The following is a 20,116-nucleotide window of genomic DNA, read 5'->3' on the forward strand; positions in this document are numbered from 1 at the left end:
ATCTCCCCTTTCTGGAGACAAAAACAGCTGTGAGGATAAGACACTTAACTGTTTGAGAATGCTTGTATCAAGCTGCAATAATACGCCAACTACGAGTCCTGACCAGTCAAAACTGAAAAGTATCAATGACTTAAAAGCTGTTAATACTACATCAAAATACTACTACTACTACAAATATAGAAAACAGTGAAAAGACTTTTCATTTATCATCGTTCAGGCTGCTTACACGCCATTATTCAAGACAATATTGTGATGGAAAATGTTATAAATCACTAAGCTGCTTGTTTTACTTCCACTATAAATACTCACATCCAACTTATCCAGATCTTCAAGAAAGGAGTTCTTCGCAGGAGGACTTTCTTTGTGCATCATGAGGTTTCCATCCCTGGCAGACGGAGCACATTTAATATAAAAAGCACCAATAATTGTCCATATAAAAAGACTTTTAGTTTGAAAAACCAGTAATAAATGCATTAGTAAGAAAAGAAACTTTGTTGGATCTGATATATCCATCAATGCAGGTACGTGAGCACTGCAGGCATTGTTGTTCAGTGTTTCATTACCCCAAAAACAAATGTGCAACAGAAGATGCAAAGCGAACAACTGAATGTACGGTTCCACAGTGATACACTTTACTGTGTAAATATACAGACAATAATGCACATACAGAGACTCTTATTTACCATGTGAGCGGGGAGCTGTCTTTGTCAGGTTCATACAGACTCCCGTCCTGCCGGAGAGTCCGAAGACTTCCTGTTATAGACAGAGTATGACAGGCAGGTGATTCAACTTGCCAAGTATCAATTTAAGGAAACTTTATGACAAAAACCAAAGCTTTAATAACTGGCACACAAACAGAAAACCTTTAAATCAACAGAAATAAGCAGGTTAATTATGCTGCTCAAAAATAAAGCTGTTCCAGTATCCAGGATGTCTTCAGCATTAATAACAGCATGTGATAGGAGAGGTTACCTTTGAGATCCATGGCAATGAGGCGAGGTGTGTGGGTGACATGTCCGCCCAGAGTCTGTCCTTCACGAAACACAACTTCACTCTGGATGTCACCTAGTGGCGTCTCTGGGTCGTATGACAAAGCTGCATCCTGCAAACAAAGACAAGAGGAAGACAGAGTTACATACACACAGACCACCAAACGTTCAGCTCCTTTAAAAAGAAACGAGAGGGAGACACTGCGATCAGGGTGCTGCGAAGACACTTCTAGTTCAATATTATAATTAATGTAGTGAGGATGTAATGATAAGCAGCCTCATGCAGGAGTTACTTTCAGTTTCCGACTGTTATGTAGGTTTATGTTATTTCTTCTAGGATAGTTGCTTAGACAGATTGCTGTGGTGCACTGCGTTTAAACAAGGCTGTTAATCCACTGGTGAATCCTTATTTCACGCACATTTATTCTTAAAATGTGGTTCTATAAGATATTCCTCTTAGTCAGGTGGTCAGATTATTAAAGGATACTGTTATTAACAATAACACTACCATCATATTATCAGTACTATTACCACCATCTTGCAACTGCAACTTCTTTGCACCTTACCTACGTATTTATCTTTTTATCTTTCTACCTAAGTATCCTATTTTATTGTTGTATTTTATTGTATTTAAATGTACCTGGTTGCTATGACGACCCAATTGCCCTTCATTAACTAATAAAGTCTATTTATCTATCTAAAAAAAAAAAAGGTTGGCAACCTCTGTCCTAATCTAACTCCATCATTTAAAACAGTAGTTTATATATTCTTACCCTATTTTAAAGTTAGTCTGTGAAGAGTATTCTGTATCTTCTACTGGAGAATCTCACAAATTTATATCCACAAAAACAATTATGCTTATCAAACCACAAAGTAGGTCCTTCCTTCCTGCTGCTGTCAGACTGTTCAACAACTTTATTATATTATATTATATTATATTATATTATATTATATTATATTATTTCTCTACTCTTACTGTTTCTATACTGTTGTATTTCCCCACTTAGGGACAAATAAATAAAAGGAATATCTTATCTATCTCAACAGACGTCACAATTAGCATCTTTAGCACCATAAACCAGGTGGCAAACTATAATTTAACACAATATAACTTTAATTCCATCGCCTATCCTCCAGTCTGTGTGGAGAAGGAGCAGAAAGTGCACATTCACGCTGCTGCTGCTCCCACTGAAACATCTCTGCAGCTCCAGAGACTCCAACTTTGACAACACATGTGAAGCTAACACGAGCTCCACCTGTCCCCCCCCTCACCTGTAAGTTCCACCAGTGAGTCCCCACGAAGTTTGAATAATGTCCCAACTGAAGAGTGATGACTTCTCTACAAGGGTTGCTCATCGTGGCTGCAGTCGGCGCTCAGGTTAACATAGAAAACTCTCTCTCTGCTGAGTGTCTGGTGGAAAATGTTTGCAAAATGACAACAGTGAGCAGAGACAACCTAACCTGCGTCACAGGAGGCCGGCCTCTGTGATTGGCTGGAGGAGTTGTGTGAAGACTTGTGATTGGGTGTTTAAATGACGTCGGTGGGAACAAGCGTGGTTTCACCGTGCTCGAGCTTCACGTGCTGCGTTCAGATTAAAGTTTCAGAGTAAAATTTAAAATTATGATTTTTTTTCTTGATATTTTTCACAATTTTATGACATTATGATATTTTATATTTTATATTATTATATTTTATATTTTAAGACAAATAAGTGACATATTTTATGGATATTTCCTGTTATTAGAATCAGAATGAGAAATACTTTATTGATCCCTGGTGGTAAATTTGTTTGTTACAGTTGTTCAACATTAAAGAATAGATATAATAATTATTTTTACAATCTCTAACACAATATATATAGAATAGAAAATAGAAAATGTATATATACGTATATACATATAAAATAAAATGAAATAGAAATATAATAAGATAGGAGCCTAAGTATGTTCATTATAATAGAATATATAAGAATATAGATAGAAAACATCAATATTATATCCAGTGTATAACAATAACAGTGCAGAATAACTGATAAATTGTACAATGAACCTAAACAATAACTGCAGGAAGTCTCATTATAAAATGTATGTTTTGGATGAATTTTAAAGATAAGATAAGAAAATGTACTTGCTATTTGAAAAAGATTATTAAATATTGCTTCAGAGATGAGTTTCCCTCATATTTTATGGGACTTTTTTATACAATTATCTGTCTGTATTATTATTTTTTTAACAATCCTAACTACTTAGGGGCTTCTTTTTTAGACAAATTCAGTGTTTTATTCTATCTGATGCTTGTATTTTTTATTAGCTCTTTGGTTGTTTTAGCTGCATTTAGTAGAAAGACACTGTAACAATAGCTTGTGTTCAGTTCTTCAAAGTTTAGATCTTAAATAACAATAATAATAATAAGATAAGGACGCTGAAAGCTGTAGCCATTAAAGAAACAAACGGTTAATAATATGAATAAATACAAAGATAGGAGAGAATAAAAACTATAAAATCAACATGATAAAATACAAAGATAAAACATTAATAATAGATTTTGCACAACACGGATACATTAAAGTATTATATCAGACTCCAGAAGTTACAAATAATGAAAGTAATCATTTGTTCAAGCAACCATAATTTTGAGAAAGCACATGAATTGTTGAGATAATTTAATGTACTAATAATATAGTAAAAGTTTTTATCCACACTCCAACCCAGAAGGTGGCGCTGATGCACCGAAAGTTGTCCTTATATATCCGGACAGTCAGACTGTGACAGCTGAGGTCCACCAGGGGTCTGATTCAGGTTTATAAACGCTGTAAGAGGAGTCCAACCAACCAGCACCAGCATGCAGTCTCTTACCTGCAGGTTTCTGACACATGCAGCCGGTTCACCATCATCAGTGTGTGAAGATTACTTTATTTTTGTAGGTTTACATGCAGTTATTACTGTGTTTCAGTGGTGGAAAGTAACTAAGTACATGAACTCGAGTATTGTGTTTAAGTACAGTTTTGAGGTCTTTGCACTTGAAATGAGTGTTTTCTGCTACTTCATATCAGTGGTTCCCAACCTAGGGCTCGAGATCCCCACTAGGGGTCGCCAAAGCTTCATCATGGCAGGTTTATTGCCAAGAAAGTTTTCACATATGAGGAATTTGCATTGGTGCATAGGAATCACAACCAAGCTCGAAAAATATAAATAAAGACAAAATCATGGGAAGAAACTTAAAAATATACACAGTAGGTTCACTTCTGTGAGGAAATGTAAATATAAAGTAAAGAAAACTGTCTAATAGAACAATGTCCAAGTATCAGGGACAAGAAAACACAGGATTTCTTCGCTGATTAGGTTCATTGTACAGTTTTTAATTTAATATGAAATATCCATAAAATATGTCACAAATTGCAGAAGCTGTAATATTTTGATAAAAGTAAAATGTGATAAACAGCATTATATAATAAAGTACTGTAGAGCTGAAGAGATGCACTAACCTGCTAATCTTATTCTCCAGATTTAACTCTGTTTGGCACATATTTTACCATATATATATACACATACTTAAATTTAATGAATAAATAAATAATGATGATGTATCATTATAGGTTAAGATTAGACTTTACTGACTTTAATCAGTGTGCCTTAGTGATAATAAAGAATATATGTCATTATTATTATATCATCTTTAAAATCAAATGTTTTTTGTTGAGTAATGATTCAATCCTGCTGCAGTCAATGTGTTGATTTCAGCTGATTCACCCCAAAGTCAACAAAAGGTCAAAACCTTCACTCAGACTGGAGGCCAGAGTGACTAAAATATGTTATATTTTTTTGCTCATTTTTGACTCAGATCTCAGATTTCTTTCATGACAGTGTGAACAGAACAGATCACATGGTATCTGACCTTTAAAGTTCAGATTCGGGCATCAAATGTTTTTTTTCCTCAGTGTGAACCGTCATAACAAAATTAATGTGACTCTTTAGATACACATTCATCATGTTGGTGTGATTCACCTGTAACCATTTAATTTGAGGTTACAGCTGTAGACCGAAATTGTTTTATCACAATACAATTATATGGAGGAATGATATTAAAGTGATATTGTGTTAAGTGTTACAGTAAGAGGTATACAATATCAAATCACTGGAATCTGATATGGGTCACATTTAAAAACAAACAAAATCTGAGCAATAAATCCAAATAGAGCACTGAGGCTTGCAGTGTGAACGTAACTGGATGCAGAAAAGTTGCTAAAATAAATGCATGACTTTCAAACAAGGGTGTTAAATGTACACTTTGTAAACACATCTGAGTGCCAGTAAGTTTCAACACATGATGTTGATTTTCTTAACCAAAATATATGTTATTGTTACTATAGTGTGTTGGAAATAATTTTAATGATAATAATACGTTTGTAGAGAAATAAAACTGTTTCCATTCAGCCCCAAATGTGTGTAAATGATCAGAGTTGAGCACATTATTGATGACCAATGATTTTGTTCAGTTGGTTTTTATTGAAGGGTTTTCAGTGACAGAGAAACTTTAAGACTGTGGTGGACATAAAGACTTCCCTTCTTTAAATCTGAGCATTTATGAATCCTTTAAGGTTGGTTTTGATACAGATGGATTGATACTGTTGGATAAACAGATAGTCCAGACTGTTGGATTACAGGGTTTACATGTTACCAAAACTTCAAAGGCTGGACCCAGTCGTTCAGCTCCTCCATCTTGTCCTCCAGAGTGGATCGCAGGTCTTCAGTGGTCTTCTCCAAGTGCTCCTTGATGTCCTCAGCTGTGGTCTGAATCTTTTCCTTCATGTTCTCCACCTGCGACTTCAGCAGATCATTCAGGGTTGTGATCTTTGCCTGGGCGTTGTCACGCACCTGAGAGAAGTAAGGGTCCAGACGCATCCTCATGTCCTCCATGTTGTCTGAGGTACGGGACTGAAACTCCTCAAGGTATTCGGACATTTGTCTGAAAGAAGGACAGAAGAGTTTTAAATGAGAATGAGACTCATAATTATCTGATTTATCATCAGTGTTTAGTCTGTTAGTCTATTGTAAAGAAAGTATTATTATATAGTGTATAAATGCAGTGTTGGAAGAAGTATTCCAAGTAAATGTACATATTTAATAAAAAACATGCAAAGTGAGTGTTGCATTTTTATATTTATATTATATCATATTTATAATATTCTACAGATATTTCTATAAAATACAACATGCAGTTCCTATAAAAACACTGACTACTGAATGTCTCAGTCTTGATAAAGGTCAGCGGACTGTAAAACCAACCGGGACAACGATGGAAGTCAGTCCAGGACTTCATTCTGTCCCTGACAAAGTCTGATACAGCACCTTGTTTTATTGTTTTACAGCATTAAATCAAAGTAAATTTAATGATGTGTTTTGACACTGATCAACAGAAAGAAAAAAACTTAAACTAAAACTATAAAATACAAAATAATATAAAACAATGAACCATTAATGCGAAGCACTGCTGTGCACGACCTATATTCTACTTTTTATTAGAAATAGGTACTAAAGAAGTAGTATGTCAACCTGCATAGTGTGATCATATGAACATTTGAAAACAAAAAAACATTTACTTTAAATCTGCTTCTTAAATGTGTGCATACAACAATTATTTTCATTACTATTATTAATAGCCCAAAACCCAAAGATATTCATTTTACACTGATATAAACCAAAGACAGGCAGCATATCAGAATATTTATGATGCTGGAATCAAAGAAAGCCAGAAGAATTACGTAAAAGATTAACTGATTATTAAAATAGTTTCCAATTTCTGTCAATCAAATAGTCGATTAATTGACTAATTGTTACAGCTCTATATTCAATTCAGTTTCATATCAATACTTCTACAAGTACTGCTCTCTGGAAAACATAAAAAACATAAAAACTAACAATAAAACAACGTAAATTTGTATTAAAACATAACTTAATATAAAGTATTTAAGGAAGCACCTACAAACCTGAAACTGTTGGTGATTGTTCTGATAAAATCCACTCAGGATTATAGGTTCTTGTAAGTTTTAGTGGGTAAAAATTAGATAAAAGCCTCTTACTGCACTCCAGTGAATGCCTCTCTGCTTCAGTGGGTTTCTCTCACCTTTTGATCTCCTGAGTGTCCTTGCTGAGGCGTTTCTTCAGCTTGCGGTTGTAGGTGGAGACCCTGACCCTGACGTCATCTGCGTTCTGCTCCATCATGGTCTGCAGCTCCTGGATGTACTTCTCCATCTGCTCCCGGCCCTCGTTCATGTGCTCGCGGAGTTTGTCGGCCAGTATCTGCAGGTCCTTGGCCAGACGTTCCCCGGCCTCCTGAGTGTAGGGGGCCAGCTTGGTCTGCAGGTCGTCCTTGTACATGGCCAGCTCAGACATGCTGTCCTGGATCAGGGTGCTGGTTTAGGGGTGAGACAGACGAGTTTAGGGTTATTTTTTGTGTGCTTTTGGGAAACATTCGGGATCCAAAGGGGGTCGAGACTGAGGTCAGAGCAAAGAAAGGCCTCATTCAAGATGAAAACAGGGAAATAAAAAGCTTATTTGTCTTTGTAAAATCTAAAAATAATGCTTAGCAGCAGAGATGTAGCTCTGTGTACAGGAGTTCTGTTTGTGCTGAGACCTTTCATCCCTGCAAAAATCTAAGAATTTTGACTGAAAAGTTGAGTATAGGTTCATTATAGTGGCTGAGGCTAAACCAACAGAAGTCCCAATAAGAGTCTGATCAGTGAGATCAGTGAGCAGGCCTCAGTCAGCAGCCCTTTACAATGTCTCACCTCAATGACACATGCTGATTAACCTCCTCACACTGAGTCGAGGGAAGAACGTGTGTTGTGTAAGCAAGCGGAGGTCTAACAGCAGTGCTTTTTCCTCAGTCCAACACACTTTAATCACAAGACAGATAAAAAACTACAGTGTTCACCGGAGCTGGAAGAAGTATTCAGATCATTTACTGAAGTATGAATGTTCCATATATTTATAAATAGTAGTCGGGAAACAGCTTGTTTCTTGAAATTCAAAACAAACATCCGTCCAAATGAATAGAAATGTAAAGATCGTGAGCCTGACTTATTGAGTTTAGATGATTAGTATTTTATTAAACACACATCATTTAATCATTTAATTAATTGCAGTTTAAAACACAAATATGTGACAGATGTGTCAGAAAGATGATCTGTAGGCAACTGTACAAGTGTGTTAAAGCAAATTTAGAGCACATAAGATGTAAAATATTCACATAACAAGGTCATAAACATGTTCAGTAAGTCACTAATTATTACTGATTTATTACTTTGATAACTATTGCTAAATTGATCACTGTGACGTAAATGAACTCACTCCAGTTCTCGGCTGATCTGGGAGCTCCTGATGTCGTTCACCACTGCATCGGCCCTCGTGTTCAGATCTGTGAAATAATCATTGAACTTCTCGACGGTGACCTCCCAGGGTTTCCTCCACTCATCCTGAGACACGCTTCTTGCATGGCAGCCTGGTTTGGACAGAGACAAACATCTCAAATGTGCACCTCTGAATCTTTAAGTTGGGAAATAAAACAAGAACGGAAGAAGTTCTGCGTTGGATTACAGATTAAACGCCTTCTTTAAACTGTAACAAGTGTCATTTTATTAAAGGATGTCTCTTCAGCTCTGATGGACAAGATGCTTTATAAAATCTGAGTCCTGTATTTGGACTAAATGGGCTCAGAGGAGACAAATTTTAGGACTTCAGAAACCACAAAAAGAAACCGTAAGATACACTGCTGACGTTTAGACACAACTAGTGACACAGCTTCTTTTGCTTTCTTTATACTATTAGCATTAGTATTAGAATTAGAATTTGTTTTAGTTTTAGTAGTAGTGTGAGAGCTCTGGTGGCTGAAGTAGGTGGTATTTTCAAAATAAAAGCCCCAAACGGTAACAGGAGTTTAAAGGCAGGTTTCTGGGAGCTGAAAACTTTCAAAATAGAAATATCAGTGAGTTTCTTCCTTTATTTCCTTCTTTCATTTTTCTTTCTTTCTTTCCTTTTATCCTTCTTTTACTTACTTTTACAGCTTTTCATGCATTTACTTGGTCATTTTCTTCAGGAAATGCTTTTTCTAGTTTATACCTATGTGTATAATTTTCTTCTTTCAAAATAAGGCTATTTTTTTCTCCCATACCTCTGTTGTGCTAAATCCTAATATTTTTAAATCATTTAAAATTCCAATAAAAAAATTTTGTCCCTAAGAAGAGATTTTGAACTCACCTGAGAGGACAGCCAGCACAAAGATTACTGCAAAGACCCTCATGGTGATGAAACAAGGACACCTGCAATATCATATAATAAATACATTAAAATAATAACAACGCTGACTTACAGGTTAAAGTCAATTCAGTAGTTTATTAACTTTAATTCACCTGTTGAACTTTGATTTCAAGACCTTTTTTAAGTCAGATATAACATCTTATTCATCTGACTCTTCCGTGAGGTTTTATAAATCCGCTGTAAACTCAAACTCTATACTTTAAATTAACATAAATGTTGCAGATTGTGTGACACAGTTAAAAACAAATAAAAAAAAAACAACCATCTGTTAGAGATTTACATAAATCTTCTGTTACTTACCTCAGTGATCCTGATCTGTGACGTGTGAGACTGAGTGAACTCGCCACTCAGTATTTATACAGTTTAAGTGACATTGATTTGACCCAATAAATGTCAGGAGGATTGCTGACTTGTGTCCGAAGTTCCCAACATGACCTGCGTTGTTGTCATCTTTTATTGCGGTGCGTGTGTTATTTTGGCTCCACGTCGCACACTGAAAGTACACATGCAAGCACCAACAATGTCTGATCAGAGTTTGCATGTGATTAATGTCTCTGAATTATGAGTAGAAGAGTTTGATATCAACAGTTTTTTAGAACAGTTGCTTAAATAAAATAATAATCGTATAGTAATCTTGTTTTCTTCTCACTCAACTGCAGATTATTGTGACTGCGCCATCAGATAATCAGAAGAAACTTTTAAAATATTTCCTCTGTTACAACCACAAAGGCCAAAGGTCATTCTGGTATCATATCATTGTCCAGCAGATCTGGTTCAGAGTCTGCTTTAACAACCGCTGTATAATAATTATAAGATGGTAAACTTTCCAATAAACTGCCCTTTGTACAGATTGGGGGGTAATCAATAAACATTATTTTTATTGTCTTTATGTCTGGAAATTAACTTTTGTCCTCACTGTTGATAAAAATATAAACAGACATGAAGCATTAAATACATAAACAACAATCAGAGTTAAATGATAAAGGTTTTTGTTGACTAAAAAGGTGGTTTCTAACCTGTCAGGAGGCAAAATAAAGAAACTGTGAGATGATTTTATGATATAAAAGCAGAAAAAAAAAATCTTCCTCCAAAAAAATCCTGTTTATTTTTTCAGACTTTTCCTCTGCTGGATAATTAAAATCTTTAAAGTCTTTAAAAAGTATTTAATTAAAGCAAGAAAATGCAACCAGAGACGATATTACTTTATTTTGATGGGTCAAAAGACAAAATGGTTGATTGAAGAAACAAGCTGGTGTTTTTTCAGTTTTTGTATCAGCTTGTATTCAGGATATTTTACATGTTTTTATTTGCAGATGAAGATATGCAGCTCTGGCAAGAAGAGGACAAATCTCCAGCAACACATCATCCTCGTCCACCTGCATGACCCTGATGCAAGTCAATAAAGTTGTTCTTTATACAATGAAGTGTTTTCTTCTCTTCTGACTTTTACCTTTCTCCATGTACTTTGGAAGAAGTAAAGTTGTGCCAGAAATCCCTACTGTGCCCCGTCAAGACTTTTTGGCAACAGGGTGGTTTCATAATCAAGTTATAGTGAAACATTGTTTTTTTTTATTCAGGTTGAAGCAGTGGTGGAAACTACCCCTCAACAACTGGTTACATTTGGGCAACTTCTATTTGTTTTATTTTGCACATCCATGATGCTCCTCTGTCTTTCTGTGTTTTATGGTTTGCCATTAACAGAACTTACTAACATTAATTTGAAGTCGCTACCATTCAAAAGCAGGAAGTGGCTGTTAAGAGTAAAGTTAAAGACTAGGACTCAGGCTGTCATGATGGATTTATGGCGAAACATGTAACCTTTTCTAGCATGTAGCTCAGCCTATATTGCATTTTCCCCACTCGAAAGGCTCCTCAACACGTTTCCTTGCACATTTGGCCACCAGAGGTCGCTTTTGTGGTCTTTTTTTTTCAAACATAGGGAAACAGCCACAGGGGCCAAAAGCACCAATAACAAGAAGATGGTGATTATGTAGCTTAAAGGTCCAGTGTGTAACATTCAGGAGGATCTTGACAGAAATGGAATATAATATTCATAGGTATGTTTTCATTAGTGTATAATCACCTGAATATAGATAGTATCGGTGTGTTTTTGTTACATTAGAATGAGCTGTTTTTATCTACAGACGCTGCAGGTCGCCTTCCACAGAGGCTGCCATGAACTCCATGGAAGTGGTTTCTACAGTAGCCCAGAATGGACAAACCAAACAGACAGCTGTAGATAGGGCCTTTTGCTTCACAGCCCTTTCTTATTCCCAGGTCTTATACAGACATGAGCAGTGATCAGTTAGTTGCAGATTAAAGCTTAATCTACACACTGGTCCTTTAACAAAAGCACAACAGAGTTCAACAATCTGATTCAGTTATTTCAGTTGTGCAACAAAATCTATTTAAAGTTTGCTAACATTAGAATTGAACAAGTCTGTTTCACTGCTTATGAATTCAACTTCTCATTTGTAAAGGAGAAATTGTGTTATTTCCTCTCTTAATACTCTCGCTTTAATATACCTTTATGAGATTATCTTTGATGTGTAAATGTAAAAATGTTGGACAGCAACAGTTAGATTACTGACCTGTTGTGTTTTTTCCACTTCAAATACAAAGAAAGTGACAATGCAAAACACATTTAACCAGTTTATTGTTCTTTTAAAGGTTATAGTTGTAACACAAAAGAGAAAATACTGTCATTATTGAAAAGGTTGCCTTTGAGAGCATTGTTCATCAACATAGAAAATGAGGTATTGCACTTTGTATCTGTCCCAAAATTCAAAACTGAGCATAGATATTAGTCCGTTTACTGGGTCAGCTTAGTGAAGGACCTCCACAGAGAAGTCAGCTGCCTCTTCAGGTTCTTGGTGTCGGCGTCCAGCTTGGCCCTCAGCTCGTCTCCCAATGGAGCCAGGTTCTGCTGGATCTCCTGGGTTTTCTGGGTCAGCTGGGTCTCAAAGCTCTGGACCAGGGGGATCATGCTCCTCTGAAACTCGTCCAGGCTCTGCTCCATCTTCTCCTTCATCTCCTCGGTGTAGGGAACCATCTGGGCCTGCAGCCTGATCATGCTCTCATCCATTTGCCCCTTCAGCTCCTGGCTCTTCTGCAGCAGGACGGCCTTCAGGGTCTCAGAGTCCATGCTGTTGGCGTAGGGGGTTGCGTCCCTCTTCAGCTCCTCCACCTGTCTCTGGAGGTCAGCTACAAGCTCCGTGGCGTAGGGCTGCAGATGGGTTCCCATGGCGGTCAGATCTTTCTCCACGCGGGTCTTCAGCTGCTCGGCCTCCAGGGAAAACTTAGACATGAGGTCCTGGGTGAGAGGAGCCACCTTAGTACGCAGAGCGTCTGTGAGCTTGTTGACGGCGTCGGTGCTCTCGGAGATGAGGGTGCTGCAGAGACAGAAACAGACACACAGGGTAAGTCATGAGGAACTCTTGTTCGTTCTTTATGTATTCATTATCCTCTCTGAGCTGAAACGTGCAACAGAAAATGACAAAAACAAAAAGTCAGTAATTTAATGAAAATGTTAAATTTTAAAGGCCCTGAAAACATTCTCAATCAGCTTACTACCATGAACTTTTGAACAGCTTTGGTTATTTCACATTTGAGATTTCTGTTATTCTCTGTTGTCTTTTTATTGGTATAAAGTGGGCACGGCTCATACTTAAGCCATAATTAAATCTGATGACAGTTAGTGGGTTGATCACTGTCAATCAACTCTGATCAAACAAAGTCCTGATGGAGCAAAGTGAGAGTTTCTGAGCTTAAACTGTAGCTTTGTTTGTCATAGGATGTTTTCAGGGGCTTTAATTTCCTTCACGGCTTTAGTTTGTGCGTCTTTATGAATTTGAGACTCTTACTTCACTTCCTTGCCCAACTGGGACTGTCTGATCTGCTTCAGGGAGTCCTCTGCAGTCATGGTTGCCTTGGCAACGTAGTCCCAGAAAACATCTTTCACCATGTCGACCTGCTGCTTGGGCTGGTTTTGCTGCACGATGTTGGCATTGCAGCCGGCTGAAAGAACAGAGGTAAAGGCCATTTAGTGTCACAAGTTGAAACACTGAATACTGAAAACTTCAATGATTTTCACCAAAAACTTTCTCACCAGTGAAAACAGCGAGGGCGAGCACAATGAGGACCTTCATGATTGACACTGCAGCTGAAAAGAAACATGCAAAATTATCTCTTTGTGGTTGATTTTTCCACATGTATCTCATAACCTGAAGAGGGACATCGTCTTACTGGTGTCTTACCTGTGTGGACGAAGCTTGCTGTTCAGACAGTGAGCTACTGAGTACAGAGTGGGAGTATATATAGGCAGCTGGGTCGTATGGAGAAAACACAGGAGCAAAGTCCAGACGCAGAGTGCCGTGCTGTCACTGCTGCTTCCACATCACAACAGTGCTAACGGTGGTGTGTCAGGGACGACATCAACACTGTCTGAGGAAACCTCATGTACATTATTAACATTATGTCACTATACATCGGGCAGCTTTAGGAGCAAGATTGTAGCTCAGGTCTTATTTTAATAGTAATGATGTTATGTGACACTTTATAGTTCTTTTATCAGAATAAAATAATAAAGTTTGAAAACTGAAGGCCTATATGTGTGTATAACTGTGTGTAAAAAGATCTATATACTATACTATATATAGAACTATATACAATACACAGTATATGAATATAAAACAACAGCTCTGGTGTTTCATTCAGTTTTATTCTCTGATGTTTATTGATGTTGATGTTGTTGTTGGAGACATGAGCAAAACAATTAAATTAAAACTCAACATTTTGATTAAAAAACATCTTTAGTTAGTTAACAATGTGCACCTCACCAGTCATAAATAATACTGAACCAAACTGGTAAAAAAAAAGGATATAATAGCAGAAAAAAAAACATATTCCCCAGGACATCAGACTGTCCTCTACTGAATAATTTGACCTCTTTAAAGTCTTTAAAAAGTATTTAAATAAACAAAGAGACAATATTACTTTATTTTGATGGGTTGCAAGCCAAAAAGAATTAAGGAAGCAAGCTTGTGTTTGAATGCTTCTATTTGTATCATGATTTAAGATTAAGATATAAGAGGTCAAAACTCGACTCTTTAGCTAAAAAAAAAGGCTAGTATAGCACATAATACGAACAATATACGATTATAAACCTATTCCCCACCTAGGTGTATCTCACCAGTCATAAAATAATACTGAACTAAACTGGTAGATAATATAACTTATAACATATTTAACTCACACTGGTGAAAAACACTGAATTTGGGTCACTCAAATATATCGTGTGTAAACACATTGATGAGTTGTGACAGAGAAACACTTCTGATTAAGATCCTGAGTACAGTACAGATAAAGCATTGTTTCTGTTGATTACTCTGTAGTACTTAAGAGGCACAAACACACACATTGATTCACTTGAATGTTCTTAACTTTGTCGGATGTGAGATGTGAGATGTGAGCCGGACTTTGACCTGCAGATTATCTCTTCTGAGGAATGTTACGTTTCCTTATACAGCAATTGTCTCCGGACTGACTGATAAGGCGGAGGAGCTTCTCTCAGGAGAAACTACTGATAAACATCCAGCTGTTTGACTGTGACTCACACAGGGACCTTCAAACTAATCATAAGAAGACGTGGAGAAAGCTACGTTCCCAACGTCAGTCCCAACCTTTTTTCCTTAAGAGACCCCTTTTTCTATCATTTAGTAAACTGACTAAGTGACATATTTTATGGATATTTAATATTATTTTCAAAACTGTACAATGATCCCAAATAGTGAAGTCAAAACAAGTGATTATTTCCTGTTTAATTAACTTTTTATACAATTCTCAGTCTGTATAATTCTTTCTTATCATTTTTAACAATATAAATACAGACTTAATGAACTTTAAATTCTTGTCCCTGATGTTTGGCCATTATTCTATTAGACAATTAACTAACCCTAACCCCCCCACCCATAATGCTTTGGCAACCCCTAGTGGTCCCCCACTAGGGGTTGACCTGTTTTTATTTCTTCTTATTATGATTTGTTTTAACTCTGCATATTTCTTTGTTTCTCGACCTCATTGTAAATGAGGGAAACCTCAATGATTCTCGAAACTTAAATAAAGGTTTGATTGATTGATTGACTATGTGAAAGGTGTCACTGACAGCGACTCCACAGCTTCTCTCAGCTCTACTGAGCTTTTAAATACTTTTAAACTGATTGCTTTGTTTTTTTGGGTCCAGTGTGTAACATTTCTATTTCAGTCAGCAGAAATGAATAAAACATTCATAGATGTGTTTCCATTATTGGCTTGGTGCACCTGCTGGTATCATCATCTCATAGGAGGGCCACTTCAATGTTCAAGTACTACAAGAAAGGACAAATATTCTGAATTACTGATTACTAACGTCATACTTAAAACTGCAGTAGAGAAGTGGCCAGAAACATGATTCCAGTGGGATGCTAATGGTGTTTCGTATCTGCTGGATGTGCTTGCTTACATGTTTGCCGAAATGCCCCAAAATGACTGCGTTACTACTTTAAATGCCCAGTAGTCACTGCCTTCTGTTTACCTGCTGCTTGTGATGCTGTTTTAAGAGTATAAACCAATTTTGAACCCATTCAGATGCCAGAGAATATGTATCACGGGATTAGAAGGTGATGGCACTTCACTTAATTATGACGTGGAGTCACTGCGGTGACGAGAATGTGTCCAGCGGGGCAACCAGAGAGGGACTTTACCCTTCAAGATGGCTATAAAATCTCTGAACGCCCGTCTGTACAGCACAAGTCATCAGACACAGAGTGAAGAAGAGACAAACTGCTTCTGCAAGGTAACACATTTTATATTATTATAACTAAATTAATTTGTGTTAATTGAATGTTTATTTAAATTGTAATTTTATTGTCTTTATCCAACAGAGTCAAATCCAATCATGAAGGTACTTGTGGTTCTCGCTCTTGCTGTTTTCTCTGGTGAGTGAATTAAAACTTTATTCATCGAAACCACAACTGGTGAATAAATGTTTCTCTCAAACTTCTGTGCTAAATGTTCTGTTTTATCCGCAGGTTGCAATGCCAACATCCTGTGGAAGGAGCCACCCATGAGCAATCTGGATATGGTGAAAGATGCTTTCTGGGACTACGTTGCTAAAGCGACTCTGACTGCTGAGGACTCCGTGCAGCAGATCAGACAGTCCGAGCTGGGACAGGAAGTGAAGTAAGAGTCAACATGATAGAAAAGCCTAACTAAATTAGAACTATACATTGTGTTTCAGTTTAATAACTCTTTGTTTCTGTTTCTTTCAGTGCCAGGATCTCTCAGAGCGCCGACACAGTGAATCAGTACGTTGTTTCTCTGCGTGCTCAGGTGGCTCCTCTCACCCAGGACTTCATGACTCGCTTTTCCCAGGAGGCCGAGCAGCTGAAGGCCCGTCTGGATAAAGATCTGACCGCTGTGAGCACTAACATGCAGCCCTACGCTGAGGAGATGGTGGCACTCCTCCAGAGGCAGGTGGAGGAGCTGCAGAAGGAGGCAGCCCCCTACGCTGAGGCCATGGACCCCGAGGCCCTGAAGGCCGTCCTGCTGCTGAAGACCCAGGAACTGAAGGGGCAGCTGGATAAGAGCGTGAGCGAGCTGCAGGCCCAGATGGTTCCCTACACCCAGGAGATGAAGGAGAAGATGGAGCAGAGCCTGGACGAGTTCCAGAGGAGCATGATCCCCCTGGTCCTGGTCCGCCGAGCTTTTGAGACCCAGATGACCGCCAGAAAACCAAGGAGATCCCAGCAGAACCTGGCTCCATTGGGAGAGGAGCTGAAGGCCAGCTGGACGGCCAGCGCTCAGGACCTGCAGGCTCAGGCTGACTGGTTCTGTGGGAAGTCTTTTCAATAAGAAGGACGCAGTATAACCGGGCTCAAAGCTTCCACACCAGGCAAAATAGTTATTCTGAACTTTAGTTGTGATATTTCATCAAATAAAAAATTGAAACAACGCAAAAGTTCAGTCTCCACAGGAGTCTTAACTTGACTTTTTTTTTCAAAGGGTGATCTATTTTTATAATATTAATTGATGATTCTGCAATTAAAGGGGGGGGAAACTTATAAAGCTGCTTTAAAATACACACAAACCAGGACACAACTCCATAGAGTTCACATTGTGCAGGATCATCAAGTGTTATTGTGATTTAGCAACGTTGCTGGAGTCCTGTTTCATTCCCTGTGTTGGGTTGCCAGTTTAAAAGAATTAACTGTTTAAACATTTAATCAAATGACAGAATTTCACTCCCCTGGTCGGCGTATGTCACACCGTTCATCCTGCTTGAAGTGTCTCTGGGCAACAAAAACTAAAGGCAACCCCATCCCCAGATGTTAAATATGTTCCTGTGGTTGGTGAGGAAAATGTTTATTAGTTTTTAGCAAGGACGTGTGATCTTTCTAATGCTTCTCTGTGTTCACTCTTAACCATTGCACTTTTAAGCAACCTATACTAGTTCACCCAGCATTTAAGAATTACAATGAGCAACACTGCCATTACATTAAAACAAATCTCTTCCTCCTATGTTTAATCTAAACTAAACAAAGACTTGAAAACAAATATGTAAAAATAGTTTTCTTAATGAGTTTATAATGTTTTCAGATAATGTATTCAGCATCACCAGGCCAGAGGATAATCAATATATTGGTTATTTAGCTCTAATTAAAATGGATGCAAGGGACTCACATTTAATGTAACCTGTTCACTACTTATAGGTGCAGAGAGTTTTAAGCACCATTTGTTAACAACCGAAGATCAATACCCAGTCCCTTTCCTGTTTTCTAAAGGATTCATGTTAAATGTAATATTAGGATATAAATGGTGTTCATATACACATAAATATTTATAGTTTGATTCAGCTTTTTTCAAAACGTATTATTCTTACTATTACTATACTTAGACTATTCAAAAGGCCATAAGCACTGATAAACTGTGTAGCAAGTTAATATAAATGTGTATGGGAAAGAAGCTGCTCCTTAGCTCAGTATTCAAATCATGAGGAATTTAAGAATAAATGACCATCTGCAGTTAAACAAAAAGAGCGATAAACTCCATTTCCACAACAGACTTAAAAACAAACTTAGCAATACAAATGGATAACTGGTTTATGACCCATGATAAAACTGACTATTCAGCATCCTGCCCTGGTTTAGTTATCCTGAATCTTATTTATACTGGATTATTATTTTTCTTTAAGATATAATATTTTTTTATTTCCTAGTGAATTGATGAAGAGCGACCAGGAAAGAGGAAGGAGAGAGGTGAACAACTAACAAAAGTGTCATAGGCCGGAGTTTGAACCCCATGATTTAGCAAGGATTCAGCCTTGGCACACGGGGCGCCGGCTCCACCAGCTATCAGGACGCCCCGGGTGGCCAACCATGAGGGATTGTGGGGAAAAGATGAATGGAGATGGGAGATGTTACTGGAAAATGTTCTCATGTGTCTTTATATGAACTCCAGCAGAGACGAGAGCGACTGAAGGAAACGACCAAACACATGCAGGTTTTGTAAGAAATGGTATTTATCAGTTCCCAAGAGGTATATACAGGTCATATATACGGTTCCATATGCATGTAACATTAAAAAAAGGCAACAAAACAAGTGATGGATTGTGAACGTGACATGCAGTACAGTACACTCCTTCCTAATAGCTGGTAACACTCGTCTGTAACCAATAAATCACCGTTAAACAAGCAAATGGCAACGATTTCATTCACTGCACACCAAGACAGATTTTACAGTAAAAAAAACAAACAGGAATAAAATTCAAAACCGGAGCAACAGGCACTGAACTCAGTGACAAAAACAAAGAGCTCTGTAATGTCTCTTAATGTGTTACGTCTTTCTACCGTCTATTGGTTTGTGTCGACAGTCAACAAATCGCTGAACAACCACATTATTTTGTTACGCTTCTGATCAATCAGGCGATTCGTCTTATAGGATTAAATGCATTAGATTTACATCATTACCTTTCTATTCACCACATTTGATGAAACATGATCTGGGAAACCAATAACAGGACAATGGCCGAATCGGGTGACAGATTGAGTTGATGGGACACACAGTCGTGTACATGGCATAGTCTGCTCGTCCATAGTGAGTCTGTCCGTTCTGTGAAAACCGTCTGCGGGTCGATAACCCGCCGCTCCGTCGACCTAACCGATGGTGACGCCAAAACCGCACTGGAATTTGTTCTTGCGGTGGTTGAGGAAGGTGCAGAGGACCAGAGAGAGCGGCAGCGGGAGCAGCTTCTTTTCTAACGTTGCGCCAACTACCCAGTTACTGTCTACTGAACCTGGAAGAGGAGCAGGAGACAGAATATTAGAAGGGTCTGCTATAAAAGAGGACATAAAAACAGATAAAAACATAGAAGATCTACAGATTTGTATCCCTGTGCACTCCTGTTTATCATTTGTTAAAAGGACCAGTGTTTATGGCACCTAGTGGTGAAGTTGGCGTCTGTATGAAACAGCTTCATTTCTAAAAAGGTAATAAAAACATAAAAGATTCCTATATCCAGGTGATTATACACTAATAACAACATAACCTATGAATATTATATTCCTGCACCTTTACAAAAATCAAAATTAAAAGTCATATATTTTCGGACTTTTCAACTTCAGTTCATATAATCTATCGAAAATAAATCATTTGAATGACATTTCACAGGCAATGTCAGAGCTCAATAGTGATTCTTAAATCAATAGTTCAACATGTCTGTCTTGCCTGGATGTATAAACACAACGAAGACACAAAATGTACAGTCACCTGCTATT

The 20,116-nt window shown here is 37.6% G+C and overlaps 5 protein-coding genes across 5 annotated transcripts in view; 1 reads left to right on the forward strand and 4 right to left on the reverse strand.

Moving 5' to 3' along the window:
* Positions 1–2,446, reverse strand: part of msto1 (misato mitochondrial distribution and morphology regulator 1) — a 7,012-nt gene extending 4,566 nt beyond the window's left edge. The window contains exons 1-5 of the mRNA XM_035681795.1: positions 2,262–2,446; positions 973–1,102; positions 684–753; positions 310–385; positions 2–11 (exon numbers count right to left, since the gene is read on the reverse strand). Coding sequence (XP_035537688.1) covers positions 2–11; positions 310–385; positions 684–753; positions 973–1,102; positions 2,262–2,345 — 370 coding nt within the window. The 5' untranslated portion in view covers positions 2,346–2,446. The remainder of the gene's footprint in view (position 1; positions 12–309; positions 386–683; positions 754–972; positions 1,103–2,261) is intronic.
* A 3,025-nt stretch (positions 2,447–5,471) lies between these two features.
* Positions 5,472–9,628, reverse strand: apoea (apolipoprotein Ea). Its single transcript, XM_035681816.1, has 5 exons — positions 9,606–9,628; positions 9,246–9,307; positions 8,340–8,490; positions 7,114–7,401; positions 5,472–5,955 (listed from the first exon to the last, which is right to left on the reverse strand). The coding sequence occupies exons 2-5, from the start codon at positions 9,286–9,288 to the stop codon at positions 5,664–5,666; spliced, it is 774 nt and encodes a 257-aa protein (XP_035537709.1). The 5' UTR covers positions 9,289–9,307; positions 9,606–9,628; the 3' UTR covers positions 5,472–5,663.
* Positions 9,629–12,117: 2,489 nt separating this feature from the next.
* Positions 12,118–13,453, reverse strand: apoa4a (apolipoprotein A-IV a). Its single transcript, XM_035681823.1, has 3 exons — positions 13,414–13,453; positions 13,169–13,322; positions 12,118–12,697 (listed from the first exon to the last, which is right to left on the reverse strand). The coding sequence occupies exons 1-3, from the start codon at positions 13,451–13,453 to the stop codon at positions 12,118–12,120; spliced, it is 774 nt and encodes a 257-aa protein (XP_035537716.1).
* Positions 13,454–16,073: 2,620 nt separating this feature from the next.
* LOC118343146 (apolipoprotein A-I-like) lies at positions 16,074–17,195 on the forward strand. Its single transcript, XM_035681898.1, has 4 exons — positions 16,074–16,137; positions 16,226–16,279; positions 16,373–16,523; positions 16,613–17,195. Exons 2-4 carry the CDS (start codon positions 16,240–16,242, stop codon positions 17,193–17,195), a joined length of 774 nt encoding a protein of 257 aa, XP_035537791.1. The 5' UTR covers positions 16,074–16,137; positions 16,226–16,239.
* Positions 17,196–18,843: 1,648 nt separating this feature from the next.
* Positions 18,844–20,116, reverse strand: part of tomm40l (translocase of outer mitochondrial membrane 40 homolog, like) — a gene marked incomplete at its 5' end in the record, with an annotated part of 2,248 nt that continues 975 nt past the window's right edge. The window contains 1 exon segment of the mRNA XM_035681806.1: positions 18,844–19,635. Within this exon segment, the coding sequence (XP_035537699.1) occupies positions 19,496–19,635 (140 nt within the window).

The sequence above is a fragment of the Morone saxatilis genome, unplaced genomic scaffold, assembly GCF_004916995.1.
Source record: "Morone saxatilis isolate NCDOM2014 unplaced genomic scaffold, NCSU_SB_2.0 Contig9, whole genome shotgun sequence".
NCBI lineage: Eukaryota > Metazoa > Chordata > Actinopteri > Moronidae > Morone > Morone saxatilis.